This window comes from Perca flavescens, chromosome 24 (genome assembly GCF_004354835.1).
Source record: "Perca flavescens isolate YP-PL-M2 chromosome 24, PFLA_1.0, whole genome shotgun sequence".
Classification (NCBI taxonomy): domain Eukaryota; kingdom Metazoa; phylum Chordata; class Actinopteri; order Perciformes; family Percidae; genus Perca; species Perca flavescens.
Window position 1 is genome coordinate 18,204,296 of NC_041354.1, and position 20,557 is coordinate 18,224,852.

Genomic DNA, 20,557 nt, shown 5'->3' on the forward strand with positions numbered 1-20,557 from the left:
CACTACACTGCCTGCTGTCTCTGCAATTGGGTCCACCACTTTCTCTGAAGACTCTGACAACAAGTACCTCAACATTTGGACTAAAGTACGGTACGGGTGTAAACGTACTTAGTTCCATTCCAGCGCTGCCTGTTGGATGATGTCCCTGTCCAGTGAGTGTCCTACTGTTGTATTTTGAATTGCGATGCTGTGGTGATGTGTGGAGAGGAAATCCGCTTGACACTGTACTTTTTATTACATGAAGTTTCCAGCATCAATGACGGGTCTTGCAAAACCTGGAGAATATGAAGCCAATATGTACCCTGACTTGCTGCAGCAAGAACATGGTTTGTAAGGGGTACGTTTAGGTAACATGTTAGATAAAGTAAACAGTTGTGAGTTGGCAAGTAAAGGTCTGAGTCCCTTTGAGGTCAGAGTCTCTTTTAGTGGGGGGGCTCCAACACTACATATAAAATCATTGATCTCACTCAGCCAACTAATCACAGAATCAAATAGAACATCCTCTTCAACACATCACTCTGCTGAGAGGAAAATCATTAAACTTACATCACTAATACAATGCTCAGCACATATGAGCTTTATACAGACTTTAACCTTTATAGGCTCTTCAGATACTACACTACTAATACTGTATTTTCTATCCACCGACCAGCCCTGTTGCCTGTAGTGCTGTTTTAATTCAAAGTGCTTCAAAACAAAATGTCTCTGCGTCTTCTCGTGTCCAAGCTACCCAAACCTGTGAGCCTTTTTTGTTAGAGACCGCCTCACAGGGAAGCAGTCTTTGAAGAGGTCTTGAAAGAAGAGCGAGCCTTTAATGCATCAGATAGTACCGACAAGAGAGCCGTGTCGCGGGGGAATGGGACTCGACTTTACTGTCCCTGTTCTTTGAGGCGATGCTTCTTAACTTCATACTATGCTTAACATCCTTCTGTACTGTATACATCTTGTTTGTAGCACTGACTGCACACAACACTCTGTGTAGTCCGATAGCACCGCTCATAGGTGTCATTTCCAGGACGGATAATCCATTATGGGCTTTTCCCTAAGTTTTTGGACAATTTTGTTGCTTCTTTCAGAAGTTTTTGTCACTTTTATTTTTATTTTTTTTAATGAAGGTGTTTTTTGTTTTGTTTTTTTTTATAGTATAAAAAAAGTATAACACGCCTTTTCTGACATTTGTCGCCTTTGACATTGAGTTATTTTTGTGACAATTCTTTTTTCTTTGTTTTTGTTGCTTTTCTCAACACATGCAGACATGTTCCGGGAACACCCAAAACTTTTTGATGCTTTTTCCAACACTCTTTGGTCCACTCCTCCCTTTGTTTCTTTGCAGATTTAGATTATTAAAACTAACTATAATCAGCTAATAACTGATGTATTATTATAGATGAATCTACACATATGTAGATCTCTCAGGAAGAGAAGAAGAACAGATTGCTCTGAAAACATCATCCGTTAAATCCCTGAAATGAATAAACTCCAAATGTACCAAATATCTCTATATGTTGCAAAAAAAAAGATCTGACCAATAAAATATCTTGAAACTAACAATTACTGTGTCCATCCTTTTTTATTTGTTTATTCATATTTATAGTATGGTTTAATCCATTTAAAATGTATACACCTTTTTGTTTTGTCTGTAAAGGTTTTATGTCTCATGTGGTGTCTGTTCAATGTAGAGGATGATCATTCTTTAACTGTAATGATTGCCTTACTGTTTGTAAATGTATCTTGTGAATAAGAACAAATATTAAAACCAAATTATTTTGAAACCTAAGACCAAGCTGTGATTGACATAACCAACTCAAACTTGACGTATCATGGGATTTGCAACTCGCTGTTCCGGAAAGTTGGAATAGTTGGCGATGTGGGGCGAAGGTAAGTCAACATCTGTCTTCTCCGCGTCAATAACGGTTACCGACATTTTACACATTTATCGCTTTTAAAGACGATTCCGCTCATTACGGTTAATGTTAGCGTTAACGTTACTCAGGTCCTTTACTTATTTATTGACAATTGCGCACCCACCAGACATGTAAATAATCACTACTTTTATCATCGTAAAACACACTTCACTCAAAGTGGACAAACTAAAAACTACCAAAAGCCGTGTGGGTTCATCTTTCCACTGTTCCAACAATCACCACTCTGGTTTGGTTGAAATAAACCCTTAATTCACCCATTTACATGTGGAGATACGCTGGCTCTATACACGCTAAAAGTCCTGATTATTTACATGGAGTCTGGTGGAGATATGCTGGCTCTATACACGCTAAAAGTCCTGATTATTTACATGGAGTCTGGTGGAGATATGCTGGCTCTATACACGCTAAAAGTCCTGATTATTTACATGGAGTCTGGTGGAGATATGCTGGCTCTATACACGCTAAAAGTCCTGATTATTTACATGGAGTCTGGTGGAAATATGCTGGCTCTATACACGCTAAAAGTCCTGATTATTTACATGGAGTCTGGTGGAGATATGCTGGCTCTATACACGCTAAAAGTCCTGATTATTTACATGGAGTCTGGTGGAGATATGCTGGCTCTATACACGCTAAAAGTCCTGATTATTTACATGGAGTCTGGTGGAGATATGCTGGCTCTATACACACTAAAAGTCCTGATTATTTACATGGAGTCTGGTGGAGATATGCTGGCTCTATACACGCTAAAAGTACTGATTATGGAGTCAGATTTTTTTTTTTTTGGGGGGGCTGTTTCATTTTAAACTAAAAGAATCTTACTCTAACTAAAAAGTCTCTCTGTAGGGATCCTTTCCTTAATGTTGTCATTTTAAAGCAGCACTTTTAGTACGTTGACCCCCTCCCCCCAATAACCCTTTAAGTACAGTATTTGAGTAAATGTAGCCTTAGTACTTAGTTACTTTCCACCACTGCTTAAACCTTGATCCCAAAATGTCAGATCAAGTAGAACATCCCGTCCTGTTCCTGTATACATCTAATAACTCAGTTATACTGTCTAGGTCAGAGTCGTGTTTGTAGGCTGCTACTTCATCAGTGGTGAAAGGGTTTGCCCTATTCTGAGACTTCACTTCAGTAAAAATATGTAAAAATACTACATTATTATTATTATTAATAAACTGTTTGGATCCTTTCCACTTTCTAAAATGGGAGGATAGTTCTTTACTTTTAATACTTTAACTACATTTCCCTGGTGATACTTACAGACTTTTACTGAAGGAACATTGTCCCTGCAGGACTTTTTACAGTGTGTTAGTACTTTTACTGCAGTAAAGCATCTGACTACTTGTTTCTCCTCGAGAGTCTCTCTGTTTCTGACAACATGAAGTCTGCGTGGCTGCTGCTGCTCCTGGACATCAGCTGCGTGTCTCTTCAGGAGAGCAGGAGGCCTAACTTTGTCCTGATGATGGTGGACGACCTGGGGATCGGAGACCTGGGTTGCTACGGCAACACAACACTGAGGTAAAGACGTGGCGCTGGACGGCTACGGTGCAGTGTTTCTCCTGGGTTCACTCTTACTCTGAGTAAATATTAAATGAGTTGCTTTTACGAGTAGATTTTTATGCCGGTTATTTTACTTGCACTTAGGTAAAAGTTCATCAGAGGAATAGTACTTGAGTAGAATGTTTGTACTCTTTCCACCTCTGAACGTGATTGACACAAGTTAAGGTTGAATTGATTTATTTTTTATACCACATCTTTGGACAAAAGTTTGGGCCTTGAGCGCAATGGAGCATTCTTGCAGGTTTCACATTTAGGCATGACAGGGACACACAGACGTGTTGTTAAGACAAAAGGCATTGATTTGTTGAGTTGCATTCCACTATTATCGTGTGTGTCAGTCAGAGTGAGATTATTCCCTGCAGGGTATAATCAGGAGACACACAGTTGTTCCTTGGTCTCTCAGTGGTGATCATGTTTGGTTCTCGAGGCTCTTTCAGCCTCTACTGGCTGATTTCTTAGATCTGTAGATGAATTGTGATTTTGCAGGACCCCCAACATTGACCAGTTGGCGCAGGAGGGAGTGAAGCTGACGCACCACATCGCTGCAGCCAGCCTCTGCTCTCCCAGCAGGGCAGCGTTTCTCACCGGACGATACCCGATACGATCAGGCCAGTTCAAAGACACACACACACACACACACACACACAAAATCAACGTTACTGACGGACACGGTGCTAAATGTTGCTCCGTCAGCGTGTTAGTAGTCTGGCATGTCTAGACCTTCCTCCACAGCGCTGCGGAGGAAGGTCTGGCTAGTCCAGACAGCATTCCTGGATGGGAGAAAAACATGCTCTGGTTTATTGGCATTTCTCTAAACCAATCACCATCAGCTTTGGCCGCGCTAAGAGCCGGACGGAGCCACGGTGCCTCTGCTAAATAGTCTCTGGAAGGAACTGGTTTTGGTGGAACATGTGGACGTTCTAAAGTAGTTTTAGTCGTGCAACAGAAAACTCAGATTGGACAGATAGTCTAGCTAGCTGTCTGGATTTACCCTGCAGAGATCTGAGGAGCAGTTAACCATAGTCCTCACAAATCCACCGGAGGTTAGAACGCCAACACAAAGAAAGAGGAAGGGGACGGACATCAGCAAAAGTTCCGTGCGGCACCTGAACAATCCTGGAAATAAAACGTTGTGGATCTAGACTAGTCTGCAGGCTACGATGTCGGATAATACAACTGTTAAACCCTTCGTTAAAACTCTGGGCCCATTGAGGAAGACCCTCGTTGTCAGTGTGGCTGAGTGCACAGTATGCATTTCAGCAATTAGACAGTAACATTTCAGTTACAAAAGACAAAAACAATCTTTTTTGCAAAAAAGAGTTTTTGAAAATCACACGCTATGTGATTTTCAAATGAACCCTAAAGTGTTGTGTGGTTTATAATATTTAGTTTCCTCTCTAACAGGTATAGCGGGTGATGGCAGAAACTGTGTCTTTACCTTCATCGCTGCGTCTGGAGGACTCCCCAGCCAGGAGGTGACCTTTGCTAAAATTGCCAAACGGCAGGGCTACGAGACGGCTCTCATCGGTACACATATCCCAAATATTACAAGTGTGGCTCTCAACTGCATTTACACTCGGTGTGTAAAAAGCTGACACAGGCGCTGTCTTTCATTATGTTCTTCTTATATTCTTTAGGCTTTTACTTGTTCACAACGCATGGACTTTGTAAAATTCTTCACTCTAATGTTAAGGATCAAGGACATGGATTATGTTATTGTATTTTATGGTGTGATATCAATATTGTTACATAGTAATCAGTGGGTTTTTTCAGTTTTTGACATTTAGTCACTTTTTCTGACACTTTTTTTTTCTAAGCTTTTGGTGCTTTTTTTCCCAAGGGTTTTTTTCGGGCATTTTATACGCTTATTAAGTGTTGTCATTGTCAATTTGTCAAACTTGTTTCCCATTTCTTTTATCAAATGTCTTACTGTTTTGTCGCTTTTTCTGATGCATTTTGTCATTATTTTTGGTGTTTTTTTTTTATATAGCTTATTAAGTGTTGTCATTGTCACCTTAACTTTACATTGCAGCTTGTTTCTTGCTTAATACTGGACCAATCAGTCACTTAGACACCAATGCTTGGGGAAAAAGGGTCCAGGTTGAGAAAAAAATAAAACATAGTGCCCTTTTAAAATAACATTTTCTTGCCTCAGTTTTTTTCTCTTTCATTACTTTCAGTATCTTTTTTATTTATTTTTTAAATCAAATGTCTTCTCTCTCCCAGGAAAATGGCACCTGGGACTGAACTGTGAGAGCAGCGAGGATCACTGCCACCACCCCAGCGTCCACGGCTTTGACTACTTCTTTGGGATCCCGCTGACCAACCTGCGGGACTGCCAGGCGGGACATGGCACCGTCTTCATGATCTATAAGTATTTACCGTACAGGACGCTGGGCATCGTCTGCCTCACTGTGGCTGTACTCCACTACGGCGGCGGCTTCATCCTCCGCCGACGGCTGCTTCTGAGCCTGCTGACCCTGGCGGCTGCCGCCGCAGGTCTGATAGCGGCGCTCATCGTGATCATGCCGTACATCAACTGCGTTCTCATGAGGGACCACAGAGTTGTGGAGCAGCCGTTCACGTCTGAAAACCTGACGCAGAGGATGACTCAGGAGGCCGTGGACTTCATAGAGAAGTACATACTACATACTGAGTACTGTGACATTTTTAGACTTCATAGAGAAGTAAATACTACATACTGGATACTGTGACCTTTTTTATGTACGGAATACTGGGATTGGTTTGAAGGTCCCATATCATGCTCATTTTCAGGTTCATACTTGTGTTTTGGGTGTCTACTAGAACATGTTAACATGTTTTAATGTTAAAGTCATTCTTTTTCTCCTTCTCTCCGTCTGAATATATTCACCCTTTGTCTGAAACACTCCGTTTCTTTAAGCCCCCCTTCCCCGAAAGACAAGCCCAGTCTGCTCTGATTGGTCAGTGTTTCTGGGTCTTTTGCATCTGTGTACTCTGCAGTTATTGCAGCCGGGGAATGACTGTAACGTCACTGTAACGGCCCTTTCTACCTATATACAGTTTATATATAGTCTAGTTGTGACGTACAGGAAGTCCTGACGGCTCGTTTAAAGTCTCTGAATACGGCGGTGGGCATTTCTCTGTGGATTCAGTGTGTTTTGATACTTTCATAGTATTTATGTATAACCTTTTTGATTTTCTTTGCTTTATTACAACCCTGCTTTTTACAGCTTTTTTTACGATATACTATGATTTTATTTTAAATCAAACTATCACTTTTTATGTTTTGTTGTGGCTAACCATCACGTTTTTTTACATTTATTTTTTCACGTTCTATAACATACTATGGCTTTTTGACTTTTTTTAGGGCAAAAACCGAACTACAACATAAGAAACATAGATAGACACTAAAACATTCTGAATTGGAAAAATTATGACGTATTAAATTAGGATAATATGGATACAAAAGAACAACTATGTAAAGTAGAAGTTTGGAGGTTTAAAACCAGATTTTTTTTTAAGAAAGCGTTGTAATGTTATTTAGTTCCAGGAGTCTAAAACTAAAAGCAGTTTAGTTTTAGGTACATGTCGGATTTTTGCATACTATGATTTGTTACAACATACTGAAGTTTCTTTGACGACGTACTATGACTATTTTTTTGAAATTTTACAAGACTGCTTCCCTAATCCACATTTATCAGAGAAATCTTGTTTAATACTCTCCGAAACATTTGGAATCTACGTCAGGTCACATGGGGGGGGATTTTAAAGAATTTGACGCTAAAACATTCGTACTTCTACCAAAACAATGAATCCATCAGACACACTTTACTGAGGAGCTACAGGATGATATAAAAACCTCAAAACTAAACAATGGACTTGCCCTTTCAAGAAAAGGGTTTATTGATTTCTTTTCATGCTGGTGATAAATCACTATCTTCTGTTTCTGCAGGAACTCGGCGAGGCCTTTCCTGCTGTTCTTCTCTTTCCTCCAGGTGCACACGGCCATGTTTGCTTCAGCGGCGTTCAGAGGAACGAGCCGCCACGGCATCTACGGAGACGCCGTCCACGAGGTGGACTGGAGTGTAGGTACGTCGGCGGAGCCTGGTGGGGTTCTGGGTTTCTGTGATTTTACAACCAATCAAACAAAACGACATAACCGACTATAAATGACTTCCTGTCTCTGGCTGTGGCTCCAAGGCTCCATCGCCACCGCTACATTTGATTTAATAAGGAATATCTTCTGCTACGTTTCCCCTCTCATTCCCCCTGCTCTTGGGTTTTCCCCCTCTCATTCCCCCTGCTCTGGCTTTTCCCCCTCTCATTCCCCCTGCTCTTTTATTTTATTCTTCAATTAATACAGGTTGCACACCCAATGTTACCCTTAGAAAGAATGTTAAATAACCATACAGACTAACAGACGAAAGACAAGATGAGGGGGAAAATAAAGGTACATAAATCATCGTCCTCCAAATTATAACTACGGTAACACTTTTGAATTTAAAAAAAACCTTGAAATATGATTTCAGTATAGTCTTCTCCTCTAAAATCTATTTGCTTCTGTTAAAATAATCCTGAGAAATTGTGAATCGAATTGTGAGTTGAGTGTACCGTTAGATCCCTAAAACTCAGTCATCGTTTCATTTCAGTTTCAGCAGAGTTCCAAAGAAAAGAAGAGATTGTGTCCAAACACTTGCATGCTCTGTGTATATTATGTCTGTTCTCAGGTGAGATTGTGCAGACTCTGGACAGACTCCGACTGAGTGAAAACACTCTGGTTTACCTGACGTCAGACCAGGGCGCTCACCTGGAGGAGATTTCGGCCAAAGGAGAAGTCCACAGAGGATGGAATGGAATATATAAAGGTACAGGGATTACCTCTGGGCCTGCACTCACACTGCAATCATTACAGTCAGGGCCAGAGCACGCTTACAAATCAAATCTAGCTTTCTTTGTCATTGCGTGAATACAGTGTATTAGAACAACTCAAGGTGCCACTCCAGATCAGTGTTTAAAAAACAAAAGATAAATAATTAATGAAATATGTAACAAACAAACACCCTCCCCATCCCCTACATACATTCCACTCTCTCCTTTCTCTCTCCCGCACACACACACACACACACTCACCCACTCACATATACATCCCTCCCAGACAACACACACCCTCCTGCACACATACTACTGTATGTATAAGATAGCAGCAGGTTTCAGCATAAGAAGAAAGTTCACAGATGAGATAATGTCCAGAGGTAGTGTGGTTGGTCATGGCAGGGGATGGGAAATGGGTTGGGGTGGGAACTGGCCATTATTGCACAGGGTTATTGTTCAGTGAACGTATGGCCCAGGGGAAAAAGCTGTTTGTTAGTCTGGCAGTGCGTGCTTTCATTGACTTATAGTGCCTGCCAGAGGGAACAGGTGGTGAGCAGGGTGGGCAGAGTCTTTGAGAATGGATCTGGTTCTGTTGAGGCAGCGGGAGTTGGCGAGCTCTTCCAGGGAGGGCAGAGGGCAGCCTATGGTCTTTTGGGCTGTGCCTATGACCCTCTGCAGAGCCTTCCTGTCTGCTGCCGAACACCCCGTATACCATGCTGTGATGCAAAAAGTGAGTAGACTTTCAATGATTGAGTGGTAGAAGGACACCGGCAGCTTCTGTTTAAGATAGTTTTTTCCTGAGAATTCTCAGGAAGTGTAGTCTGGGCCTTCTTTGTCATTTCTTAAGCGTTAGTGGACCAAGAGTGATCTTCAGAAAGGTGTACACCCAGAAATTGAAAGATTGAGCCCTTTCCCCACAGATGGCGTTGAGGTGGAGTGGGGCGTGGGCTGTGCTGTTAGGTCTATGATGAGCTCCTTGGTTTTTCTTGTGTTCAGCAGTAGGTTGTTTGATGAGCACCAGGTTGACCGTTGCTGGACCTCCTCTGTACTCTGTCTCAGCTCCACCTGAAATGAGACCAACCACCATGGTGTCATCTACAAATTTTCTGATGAGGTTGGAGGGGTGAGAGGGGGGAGCAGTCAGATGTGTAAAGTGTGTACAGGAGTGGGCTAAACACACAGCCTTGGGGGGGAGCCAGTGCCGAGTGTAAGGGGGGAGGAGAGATGGTGTCTGAGTCTCACTTGTTGTGGTCTGTTGGAGAGGAAGTCTTTAATCCAAGCGCAGGTGGAGGGGGGGGTAAGCCCGAGAGTTTTTTAATCAGAATGTCCGGGATTATTGTGTTGAAGGCTGAGCTAAAATCTATGAAGAGAAGTCTTGCATAGCTAGCTGGGTGTTAGAGAGGTGGCTCAGCGTTGAGGGGAGGGTAGTGGTGATGGCATCCTCAGTGGAGGTTTGCCCTGTAGGCAAACTGGTGAGGGTCAAATGATGGTGGGAGGCAGGCCTCGATGTGCTGGGCAACCAGCCTTTCCAGGCACTTCATCATCACCACTGATGTGAGTGCGATGGGCCTAAAGTCGTTTAGTCTTTTACAAGCTGATGTTTTTGGAACTGGGATGATGATGGTGGATTTCCAGCAGGATGGGACGATGGCTTGGGTCAGGGAGATTTTGAAGATCTCCGTGAGAATCCCCGTTAGTTGGTCTGCACAGGCCCTAAGTACTTTCCCTGGTACTCAGTCGGGTCCAGCCGCCTTCCTCGGGTTCACTTCCCTCAGTGCTCTCCTCACCTGATGTTCCTGGAGGGATAGCGAAGTGTTGGTGAAGGCTGGGGGAGGCGCTGATTGTCCGTTCACCTCAAACCGGGCTAAGAAGTGGTTTAATTCCTCTGCCACTGTAGCATCAGGGGAGGTAGATGTGATGTTGTGGCCCTTGTAGCTGGAGACGTGTTGTAATCCCTGCCACACTTGAAGTGGGTTGTTGTCCATGATGTATCCCTCTATTTTCCTTTTTGTCTGCTACCTTAGCAGCTCTAATGCCCTTCTTTAGGTTAGCTCTGGCTGAGCTGTACTGTCCCCTGTCTCCTGACCTGAATGCTGAGTTGCGGTCCCTGATAAGGAGCCGCACTTCACTTGTCATCCAGGGTTTTTGGTTTGGAAAGACCCTGATCAGTTTTGTGATGGAGGATAGGACAGTCTCTGTATACATCATTACATTCTTCTGTATGGTAACAACCAGACCCGGGCACGTTTAGACCAAGCAAACCGAGCCCTGGCCCGCCTCTTGTAATGGTGCCAGGGCTCGGTACGGAGCGATCACACTAGTCAAACCAACGGGACTTTGGTGGCAAACATGCTCGGATGCGGTTTTACAGCACCAAGTGTGAGGACACCCTTATATACTTTTATTTTTTTAAGCAACGTTTTTGACTCTTCCAAAGAAAATTCCGCTTTGTCGGGCAATGCAAATGTGGGTCTACTCCCGTCTTTGAATTGACTTTGTATGTAATTGCACCACACAATTCCAGGAAAACCAATCGTTTTTTTTTTGTGTGCAGCCGAACAGCTTCCCTCAGTTTGTTAGTCTGACGTTTATTTCTCTGATTGATTCTCCGTTGCTTTTTGTTTTGCTGTTTGGAGATCAGACATGCAGAGTTCCATCCATCCATCCATCCATCTTCGTCTGCTTATCCGGTGTCGGGTCGCGGTGGGAGCAGCTCCAGCAGGGGACCCCAAACTTCCCTTTCCCGAGCAACATTAACCAGCTCCGACTGGGGGATCCCGAGGCGTTCCCAGGCCAGGTTGGAGATATAATCCCTCCACCTAGTCCTGGGTCTTCCCCGAGGCCTCCTCCCAGCTGGACGTGCCTGGAACACCTCCCTAGGGAGGCGCCCAGGGGGCATCCTTACCAGATGCCCGAACCACCTCAACTGGCTCCTTTCGACGCAAAGAGCAGCGGCTCTACTCCGAGCTCCTCACGGATGACTGAGCTCTCACCCTATCTCTAAGGGAGACGCCAGCCACCCTCCTGAGGAAACCCATTTCAGCCGCTTGTACCCTGGATCTCGTTCTTTCGGTCATGACCCAGCCTTCATGACCATAGGTGAGGGTAGGAACAAAAACTGACCGGTAGATCGAGAGCTTTGCCTTCTGGCTAAGCTCTCTTTTAAATCAACGGTGCGATAGATTGAATGCAATACCGCACCCGCTGCGCCGATTCTCCCCACCAATCTCCCGCTCCATTGTCCCCTCACTGCAAACACAACCCCAAGGTACTTGAACTCCTTCACTGGGGGTAAGGACTCATTCCCTACCTGGAGAAGGCATTCCATCGGTTTCCTGCTGAGAACCATGGCCTCAGATTTAGAGGTGCTGATCCTCATCCCAACCGCTTCACACTCGGTTGCAAACCGATCCAGTGAGTGCTGAAGGTCGCAGGCCGATGATGCCATCAGGACCACATCATCTGCAAAGAGCAGCGATGAGATCCCCAGCCCACCAAACTGCAACCCCCCCCCCACCCCGACTACGCCTCGATATCCTGTCCATAAATATTACAAACAGGATTGGTGACAAAGCGCAGCCCTGGCGGAGGCCAACCCTCACCTGAAACGAGTCCGACTTACTACCGAGAACCCGGACACAGCTCTCACTTTGGTCATACAGAGATTGGATGGCTCTGAGTAGAGACCCCCTCACCCCATACTCCCGCAGCACCTCCCACAGTATCTCCCGGGGACCCGGGTCATACGCCTTCTCCAAATCCACAAAACACATGTAGACCGGTTGGGCATACTCCCAGGCTCCCTCCAGGATCCTTGCGAGAGTGAAGAGCTGGTCCGTTGTTCCACGACCAGGACGGAATCCGCATTGTTCCTCCTCAACCCGAGGTTCGACTATCGGCCGAACCCTCCTTTCCAGCACCTTGGAGTAGACTTTACCAGGGAGGCTGAGAAGTGTGATACCCCTATAATTGGCACACACCCTCTGGTCCCCCTTTTTAAAAAGGGGAACCACCACCCCAGTCTGCCACTCCTTTGGCACCGTCCCAGACTTCCACGCAATGTTGAAAAGGCGTGTCAACCAGGACAGCCCCTCCACACCCAGAGCCTTGAGCATTTCTGGACGGATCTCATCAATCCCGGGCTTTGCCACTGTGTAGTTGTTTGACTACATCAGTGACTTCCGCCTGGGAAATCGACGACAATCCCCCATTATCCTCCAGCTCTGCCTCTAACATAGAGGGCGTATTAGTCGGATTCAGGAGTTCCTCAAAGTGCTCCTTCCACCACCCTATTACCTCCTCAGTTGAGGTCAACAGTGTCCCATCCTTACTGTACACAGCTTGGATGGTTCCCCTTCCCCCTCCTGAGGTGGCGAACAGTTTTCCAGAAGCACTTTGGTGCTGACCGAAAGTCCTTCTCCATGTCTTCTCCAAACTTCTCCCACACCCGCTGCTTTGCCTCTTTCACGGCAGAGGCTGCAGCCCTTCGGGCCCTTCGGTACCCTGCAACTGCCTCCGGAGTCCTCCGGGATAACATATCCCGGAAAGACTCCTTCTTCAGTCGGACGGCTTCCCTGACCACCGGTGTCCACCACGGTGTTCGTGGGTTACCGCCCCTTGAGGCACCTAAGACCCTAAGACCACAGCTCCTCGCCGCAGCTTCAGCAATGGAAACTTTGAACATTGTCCACTCGGGTTCAATGCCCCCAACCTCCACAGGGATGCACGAAAAGCTCCGCCGGAGGTGTGAGTTGAAAGTCTGTTGGACAGGGGCCTCCTCCAGACGTTCCCAATTTACCCGCACTACACGTTTGGACTTACCAGGTCTGTCCAGAGTCTTCCCCCACCCTCTGACCCAACTCACCACCAGATGGTGATCGGTTGACAGCTCTACCCCTCTCTTCACCCGAGTGTCCAAAACATACGGCCTCAGATCAGATGAAACGATTATGAAATCGATCATTGACCTTCGGCCTAGGGTGCTCTGGTACCAGGTACACTTATGAGCATCCCTATGTTTGAACATGGTGTTTGTTATAGACAATCCATGACTAGCACAGAAGTCCAACAACAAACAACCACTCTGGTTTAGATCAGGGAGGCCGTTCCTCCCAATCACGCCTCTCCAGGTGTCTCCATCATTGCCCACGTGTGCGTTGAAGTCCCCCAGCAGAACAATGGAGTCCCCACTGGAGCCCCATGCAGGACTCCAGTCAAGGTCTCCAAGAAGGCCGAATACTCCGAACTCCTGTTTGGTGCATATGCACAAACAACAGTCAGAGTTTTGCCCCCCACAACCCGCAGGCGTAGGGAGGCGACCCTCTCGTCCACCGGGGTAAACTCCAACACAGCGGCGCTCAGCCGGGGGCTGGTCCGTCGAGGCCCCTGACCTTCACTGCCACCCATGTGGCATCGCACCCGACCCCAACGGTTCCTCCCACAGGTGGTGGGCCCATGGGATGGAGAGGGAGTTGCCACGTAGCTTGTTCGGGCTGTGCCCGGCCGGGCTCCGTGGCAAACCCGCCACCAGGCGCTCGCCGACGAGCCCGCCCGCCTGGGCCTGGCTCCAGACGGGGCCCCGGCTTCCTCCGGGCAGGGTCACTCCATCTCTGCTTAGCTTTTTCATTGGGGTTTTTGAACCATTCTTTGTCTGGCCCCTCACCTGAGACCACTTGGCCTTGGGAGACCCTACCAGGAGCACAAAGCTCCAGACAACACAGCCCTCAGGTTCACAGAGACACACAAACCTCTCCACCACGATAAGGTGATGGTTCACAGAGAGGACATGCAGAGTTCTGCTTTTTAAAGACTTTCTCTTCTCTCCTCTGAGCAGCAGGGAAGTCCACAAATTTTGAGGGCGGGATCCGCGTCCCGGGAATCCTGCGCTGGCCGGGGAACATCCCCAGCGGCAGACAGATAGACGAGCCCACCAGCAACATGGACCTGTTTCCAACGGTGGTGCAGCTGAGCGGAGCGACAGTCCCACAGGACAGGTTAGGCTTCGACATGTCCGTCAAACTAACGCAGCCTGAAATCTCAGAGTGAGAGAGAGAGAAAACCCTTGTTGTCCTTGGCTCAAATTACCAGTTCACTACTTTAATTGAATTTGGGTGTTTTATTCTAATGTGTCCTAAAAAGCTTCAAAATTGTGGGAAAACGTCAAAGGTGCAGCACAAAAATCAACATTGGAAAGAAAACCTGAATGAAAGTGACAAACATCAGAGGAAAAGCAACAAAAGTGTCAAAAGACGTTTTTGAATTTTAAATTTTGACCCAGAAAAACAAGAAGTTGTGAAGACAGCACAAGGGTTAAAGCTGCGTTCGCTCTCATTTCCAGCAGAACAACGTAGTCTCTCTGTCTCACTAGAACTTGTTTTCGATTTGGATTTTTTGTACCTTTTGCGTGTTTTTTCCAACTTTTTTGTCACTTGTTTTTGGTCGCTTTTTCTGTCTTTTGTCACTTTTCCAATCCCCCCCCGCGCTTTTTCCAGTCTCTGTGACAAAAGCAAAAAAAGTTGAATTAATAAAAAAGTCAAAAGGTGAGACTCCTGGCTGTAAAACGTCAGTCCACAAACAACGTCACTGATGCTACGTGCATTATTTTTACATTCTATAAATAATCCAGAGTCTTTAATAATAATAATAATAATAATAATAATAATAATAATGTAATGCAGAGGTGGTTTTAAAGTTTCCTCCCCGTCCTCTGGTCTGCAGGCAGATAGATGGTCGGGACCTCATGGATCTGCTTCAGGGGACAGTTGAACGTTCCAACCACGAGTTTCTCTTCCATTACTGCAACGCCTACTTGAACGCAGTCAGATGGCATCCCAAAAACAGTAAGTCCAAACAATCACCCAGTCAAATGTATCCAAATATCTATCTATAGAACCATACCATCACTTTTACATTTAGCCACTAGATGGCGCTCTCTGTCCAACAAAGGGTCGAAAGCAAACTGAGTTGGGCCTTCTTGGTTAAACCAAGAGCGCCATCTAGTGGGCTTAGGAAATGAAGAACATGCTTCATGAAGCTTCACTAGTAGAAAGCAACCTGTTCCATACCCGTTCCCCATGGGTTTCGGAGCTTCTTTGCTACTTTTTAGAGCTTCTTCAACATTTTTGGCACTTATGTTGCTTCTTCTGTTTTTGTCTGGGTTGTTTATGCATTTTTATGCGCTATTTTTCAATCGTCGTTTTTTATAGGTTTTTTTCTTCTTTTTTTCTTTTTTTTTAGGCACATGTTGCTTTTTTGAGATTTTTTACATTTCTTTTTCAATGCTTTTTTCAATGTTTTTGTCGCTCCTTTCCATCCTGTTTAGTATCTAACTATTGACTTTATGCGTGATGTTTTCTGCAGGCAGCTCGGTGTGGAAAGCCTTTTTCTTCACCCCAAACTTCTACCCAGAGAACGAGACGGCGTGTTTCCACACGCATGTCTGCTTCTGCACGCCGGACTACGTGACGTACCACGACCCTCCGCTGCTCTTCGACGTGTTCAGGGACCCGTCGGAGACGACACCGCTGACTCCCGACACCGAGCCGGCCTTCCACGCCGTGCTGGCTACGATGGAGGCGGCGGCCGAGACGCATCGCAGATCGGTGGAGCCGGTGGAGAGCCAGATATCGCCGGGGAACGTGATGTGGAAGCCCTGGCTGCAGCCGTGCTGCTCCACACTCACACAGCTCTGTCAGTGCCCGCAGGACGCTTAACTATCTTCACACTCATTCCTAACAGGAAACTCCAGGAGACTTTCACTTAGAACTAATCTTCTCATATTTCTATAAAAAAATAATCCTAATATGTTGGTCTATGTCTGTGGAGCCAAAGTGGGTCTTCAAGGTATTAATAAAGTCTTCATTTAATATTCTAAAGAGGCCATGAAAGTCTTAAATGAATGATGTCTTGTCCTTTGGTAGGATTAAATAAAGGTGTTTTGTGTGCGACTTTTTTTGTGGTTTGAATGGAGGTGACATCACACCATTAGTAATAACTGTAGCCATTGGCTCTGTATATACTAGCTGTAACCACTGCCTAAAAAGGATGGACCGAACCCAAATTTCTCCAATGTTTGAAAGAGGAAAGCAAATTCAACTTTATCTAAAGCCTTCTCCACATCTAGGGAGAAGGCAACTACGGGGTCTATATCATTCCTGGTTTTCCACATTATGTGTAATGGAGTTTATTGTAAAGATATATTCATACTGTTTTATTTTAGTTTTCTATGTCAGTGTCCTAAGCCACTGCCGTATGTTTTGGATAATTTTGTGTTAATTATTCTTTTGGTTTAGGCCTTTCTGCCAAATTGAAAATATTGCCAATATAACTGAAATAAACTAACCCCGAAGAAGTTATTGTGTCCTGTGTGGGTCTTAGTTCAGCAGGCTACATTACAATTCTTATGTACTCACAATATTCCTCACTATTTAGTAATAGATTATTGAAGCGCCGCCTCATCGTAGATTTTGTGTTTTCTGTAATAGATACGGCTATATCCACTGGAGCATGGTCAGTTAGAACTATGTTACCAATCGTGGCACTAAGAGTCTGACTCACCAGCGAGCGGGAGATCAGGAAATAATCAATTGTGGAATAGGTCGAATGCGGACCAGAGTAAAATGTATAATCTTTTTCTTGGGGATAGAGTAGTCTCCACACATCCACCAATCCCAGCTCTTCAATCATCACATCTACAGCAGCGCATGCTGGGTCATGAACTGGCCTAGGTTGGGAGGATTTATCCAAATGCACATCCCTAACCTGGTTAAAGTCTCCTCCAATTATGATGTTAGCATTCCCTATACTCCTTACTATATTGCAGACTTCATGAAAAAAACTCTGGTTGTGATGTGTTAGGCACATAGACATTTACAAAGGTTATTTTCTGACCCTCTAACAAAGCATCCACAATTAGCCATCTACATTCCTGATGAGAGTAATGTTTCAGTACTCAAAAATCTATGTTCTTCCTAACCAAAATGATCACTCCTCTTTTCCTATAGGAATAGGCGCTAAAATAAACTTGACCCACCCAATCCCTTTTGAATTTTACGGATTCATCCTCATTTAAATGCGTCTCCTGAATAAAAGCGAGGTCAGTTTTCTTCTGTTTCAAATAGATGAGGATCTTTTTCCTTTTCACACCATTGTGGCAACTTGCTATATTCCACGACACTATTTTAAACATAGTCATCTGGCAGTGTTTTATTATATCTGTCTAAATAGGCAGCAACGCCCACAGAGCTCTGTCTGCCCAATCCACGTAGTGTTATATCTAGTTTCCTGGTAAAAATCATTGGTAAAAATGTTACAACATTGTAGGCACAATAAAACAAACAGAAAAGAAAAGAACAGCATGGACAGCTGGAACCGTTGGGTTAAACTATAACTCAATAAACAAGGTTTCTGCAGGTCAGCAGTACTCAAGGATCCCATTTGTGGCTCCCTTCCTCTAACTCGCCCATTCCAATCCCTCACTCATTCGCATCATACAGATTATTAAATTCGTTGAGTTTACTTAGATCACCCTCAAACTGTGGGAGAACTAGAGCTAGGTCTCAGTCCGAAAACACTCCACCCTTAAAACATACATTGACACCTTCACACATACAATATATTATTGTTGGAGTTACATGGGGGTAGAAAGTAAATTAAATCATATCTTACCCATTCAGTGAAGAACAAACTAACAAAAAGCAAAAAAAAAAAAAACAAAGGGAAAACCCTCAGACAAAATCGAGCGCATTGCACACAATTAACTTCAGTCTCAGCTGATCATTAACACATCAGTGGGCCATGAGTGTATCCCAACAGAAAAAAAAAGAAAAAGCGCTCATCCAAAATCCAAAATCAGACCATCTGAGTCCAGTTGTCCCCTGCATTGTAGGCGGTGATCATAAATCAGATTATATATTTAGATTAATCCACACCAGACAGATTCAGCCTTTTTTCGCCCATGTTGAGTGGCACCTGTCCCCCGCCGTCCTCTGCTGGACAATCCAATGCTTCCTGACGTTGTCCCACACTGTTACACTTTCTGTTTTCATTCAAAATATCAACTGAGTTAAAATCTCATGTTTATCTCTCTCTCTCTCTCTCTCTCTCTCTCTCTCTCTCTCTCACCCCCCCCTGTATCTGACGCTGAGAGCCACTGCCCAAGCCAAGTCAGTATTTGACTAGTTGGGAGTGAGAACAGGTTGATAAGATACCTGAAATAGTTGCTTATAACTGATCTTATGCCTCCTAAATCCCAACAGGTTAAATGGCGCAGAAAGGAGTTCAACTGGATCGGGAAACCTTCTCTTGCTCCATCTGTCTGGATCTACTGAAGGATCCGGTGACTACTTCCTGTGGACACAACTACTGCATGAACTGTATTAAAGCCCACTGGGATGAAGAGGATCGTAAGTACATCCACAGCTGTCCTCAATGCAGGAAGACATTCACACCAAGGCCTGTCCTGCTGAAAAACACCATGTTAGCAGATTTAGTGGAGGAACTGAAGAAGACAGGACTCCAAGCTGCTCCTGCTGATCACTGCTATGCTGGAGCTGAAGATGTGGCCTGTGATGTCTGCATTGGGAGAAAACTCAAAGCACACAAGTCCTGTCTGGTGTGTCTGGCCTCTTACTGTGATCCACACCTCCAGCCTCATTATGATTCACCAACATTTAAAAAACACAAGCTGGTGGAGCCGTCCAAGAATCTCCAGGAGAACATCTGCTCTCGTCATGAGCAGGTGATGAAGATTTTCTGCCGTACTGATCAGCAGCTTATCTGTTCTCTTTGCCTAATGGATGAACATAAAGGCCACGACACAGTCTCAGCTGCAGCAGAAAGGACTGAGAGGCAGAAAAAGCTCGAGGGGAGTCGACTGAACATCCAGCAGAGAATCCAGGACAGAGAGAAAAATATGAAGACACTTCAACAGGAGGTGGAGGCGATCAATGGCTCTGCTGATAAAGCAGTGGAGGACAGCGAGAAGATCTTCTCTGAGCTGATCCGTCTCATGGACAAAAGAAGCTCTGATGTGAAGCAGCAGCTCAGATCCCAGCAGAGAAGTGAAGTGAGTCGAGTCAAAGAGCTTCAGGAGAAGCTGGAGCAGGAGATCACTGAGCTGAAGAGGAAAGACGCCGAGCTGAAGAAGCTCTCACACACAGAGGATCACAACCAGTTTCTACACAACTACCCCTCACCGTCCCCACTCAGTGAAGCTACATCCAGCATTGATAGCTGTCCTCGGCGCTACTTTGAGAACGTAACAGCAGCCGTGTCACAAGTCCGAGATAAACTACAGCTCGTTCTGAGAGAGGAATGGACAAAAGTTTCACTGGCAGTGACTAAAGTGGATGTTTTACTGCAACAACCAGAGCCAAAGACCAGAGCTGACTTCTTAAAGTATTCACGTGAAATCACACTGGATCCAAACACAGTCGATACATGGCTGTTATTATCTGAGGGGAACAGGAAAGCAACAGTAATGAGTCAACAACAGTCTTATTCTAGTCACCCAGACAGATTCAGTGACAGGTGGCAGGTCCTGAGTACAGAGAGTCTGACTGGACATTGTTACTGGGAGGTGGAGAGGAGAGGATACAGAGTTTATGTAGCAGTCACATACAAGAACATCAGCAGAGCAGGGAGTGAAAGTGTATTTGTACAAAATGACAAATCTTGGGCGTTGTATTCTTATCAAAACAGTTATAAATTTTGTTACAACGATGTCCTGATTCGCGTCTCAGGTCCTCGGTCCTTCAGAATAGGAGTGTACCTGGATCACAGTGCAGGTATTCTCTCCTTCTTCAGTGTCTCTGAAACCATGACTCTCCTCCACAGAGTCCAGACCACATTCACTCAGCCTCTCTGTGCCGGACTTTGGCTTTCTAGTGATGCTGAGTTGTGTAAACTGAAATAGACAGAAGTCATTAAGGGTTCAACTCTGTGTTTTAACTCAACTTATTTAGTCTCCATGTTTTTTGCTCAGAGTTGATTGTTTTGGTGTTTCTTCACTACACAGAGATCAGCTGTCAATCAACATTCTGGGATGTCGTTTCACATCTTGTCATCACTTGTTGTAAATGTTTGACACTCCTTCCTTCATCTGTTTAGTCACTTCTCATCATGATTTCTATCTGGAGAACGTGAACTCAAAATGAAAACTTTTCTGGGCTCTACATGTTTGATTTTTATCCTTCATACTTTATTCTCTCTGTGGA

At 44.8% G+C, this 20,557-nt stretch overlaps 2 protein-coding genes across 2 annotated transcripts; both read left to right on the forward strand.

Moving 5' to 3' along the window:
* The first annotated feature begins 1,854 nt into the window (after positions 1 to 1,854).
* sts (steroid sulfatase (microsomal), isozyme S) lies at positions 1,855 to 16,692 on the forward strand. The gene is made up of 10 exons (XM_028571879.1): positions 1,855 to 1,878; positions 3,286 to 3,446; positions 3,975 to 4,096; positions 4,893 to 5,015; positions 5,715 to 6,126; positions 7,423 to 7,559; positions 8,198 to 8,335; positions 14,176 to 14,335; positions 15,060 to 15,181; positions 15,702 to 16,692. Exons 2-10 carry the CDS (start codon positions 3,307 to 3,309, stop codon positions 16,052 to 16,054), a joined length of 1,707 nt encoding a protein of 568 aa, XP_028427680.1. The 5' UTR covers positions 1,855 to 1,878; positions 3,286 to 3,306; the 3' UTR covers positions 16,055 to 16,692.
* A 1,911-nt stretch (positions 16,693 to 18,603) lies between these two features.
* On the forward strand, positions 18,604 to 20,104 carry LOC114550685 (tripartite motif-containing protein 16-like). The gene is made up of 2 exons (XM_028571445.1): positions 18,604 to 19,992; positions 20,084 to 20,104. Exons 1-2 carry the CDS (start codon positions 18,604 to 18,606, stop codon positions 20,102 to 20,104), a joined length of 1,410 nt encoding a protein of 469 aa, XP_028427246.1.
* The last annotated feature ends 453 nt before the right edge of the window (positions 20,105 to 20,557 follow it).

What these genes read in the sequence shown, in the direction of transcription:
- LOC114550685 (XM_028571445.1), top strand. Translation starts at nt 18,604, where the DNA reads ATGGCGCAGAAAGGAGTTCAACTGGATCGGGAAACCTTCTCTTGCTCC. An exon ending in GCAGAGCAGGGAGTGAAAGT is followed by an intron (nt 19,993 to 20,083) that starts GTATTTGTACAA and finishes TTCGCGTCTCAG; the next exon opens with GTCCTCGGTCCTTCAGAATA.
- sts (XM_028571879.1), top strand. Translation starts at nt 3,307, where the DNA reads ATGAAGTCTGCGTGGCTGCTGCTGCTCCTGGACATCAGCTGCGTGTCT. An exon ending in ACGATACCCGATACGATCAG is followed by an intron (nt 4,097 to 4,892) that starts GCCAGTTCAAAG and finishes CCTCTCTAACAG; the next exon opens with GTATAGCGGGTGATGGCAGA. An exon ending in GCCGTGGACTTCATAGAGAA is followed by an intron (nt 6,127 to 7,422) that starts GTACATACTACA and finishes CTGTTTCTGCAG; the next exon opens with GAACTCGGCGAGGCCTTTCC.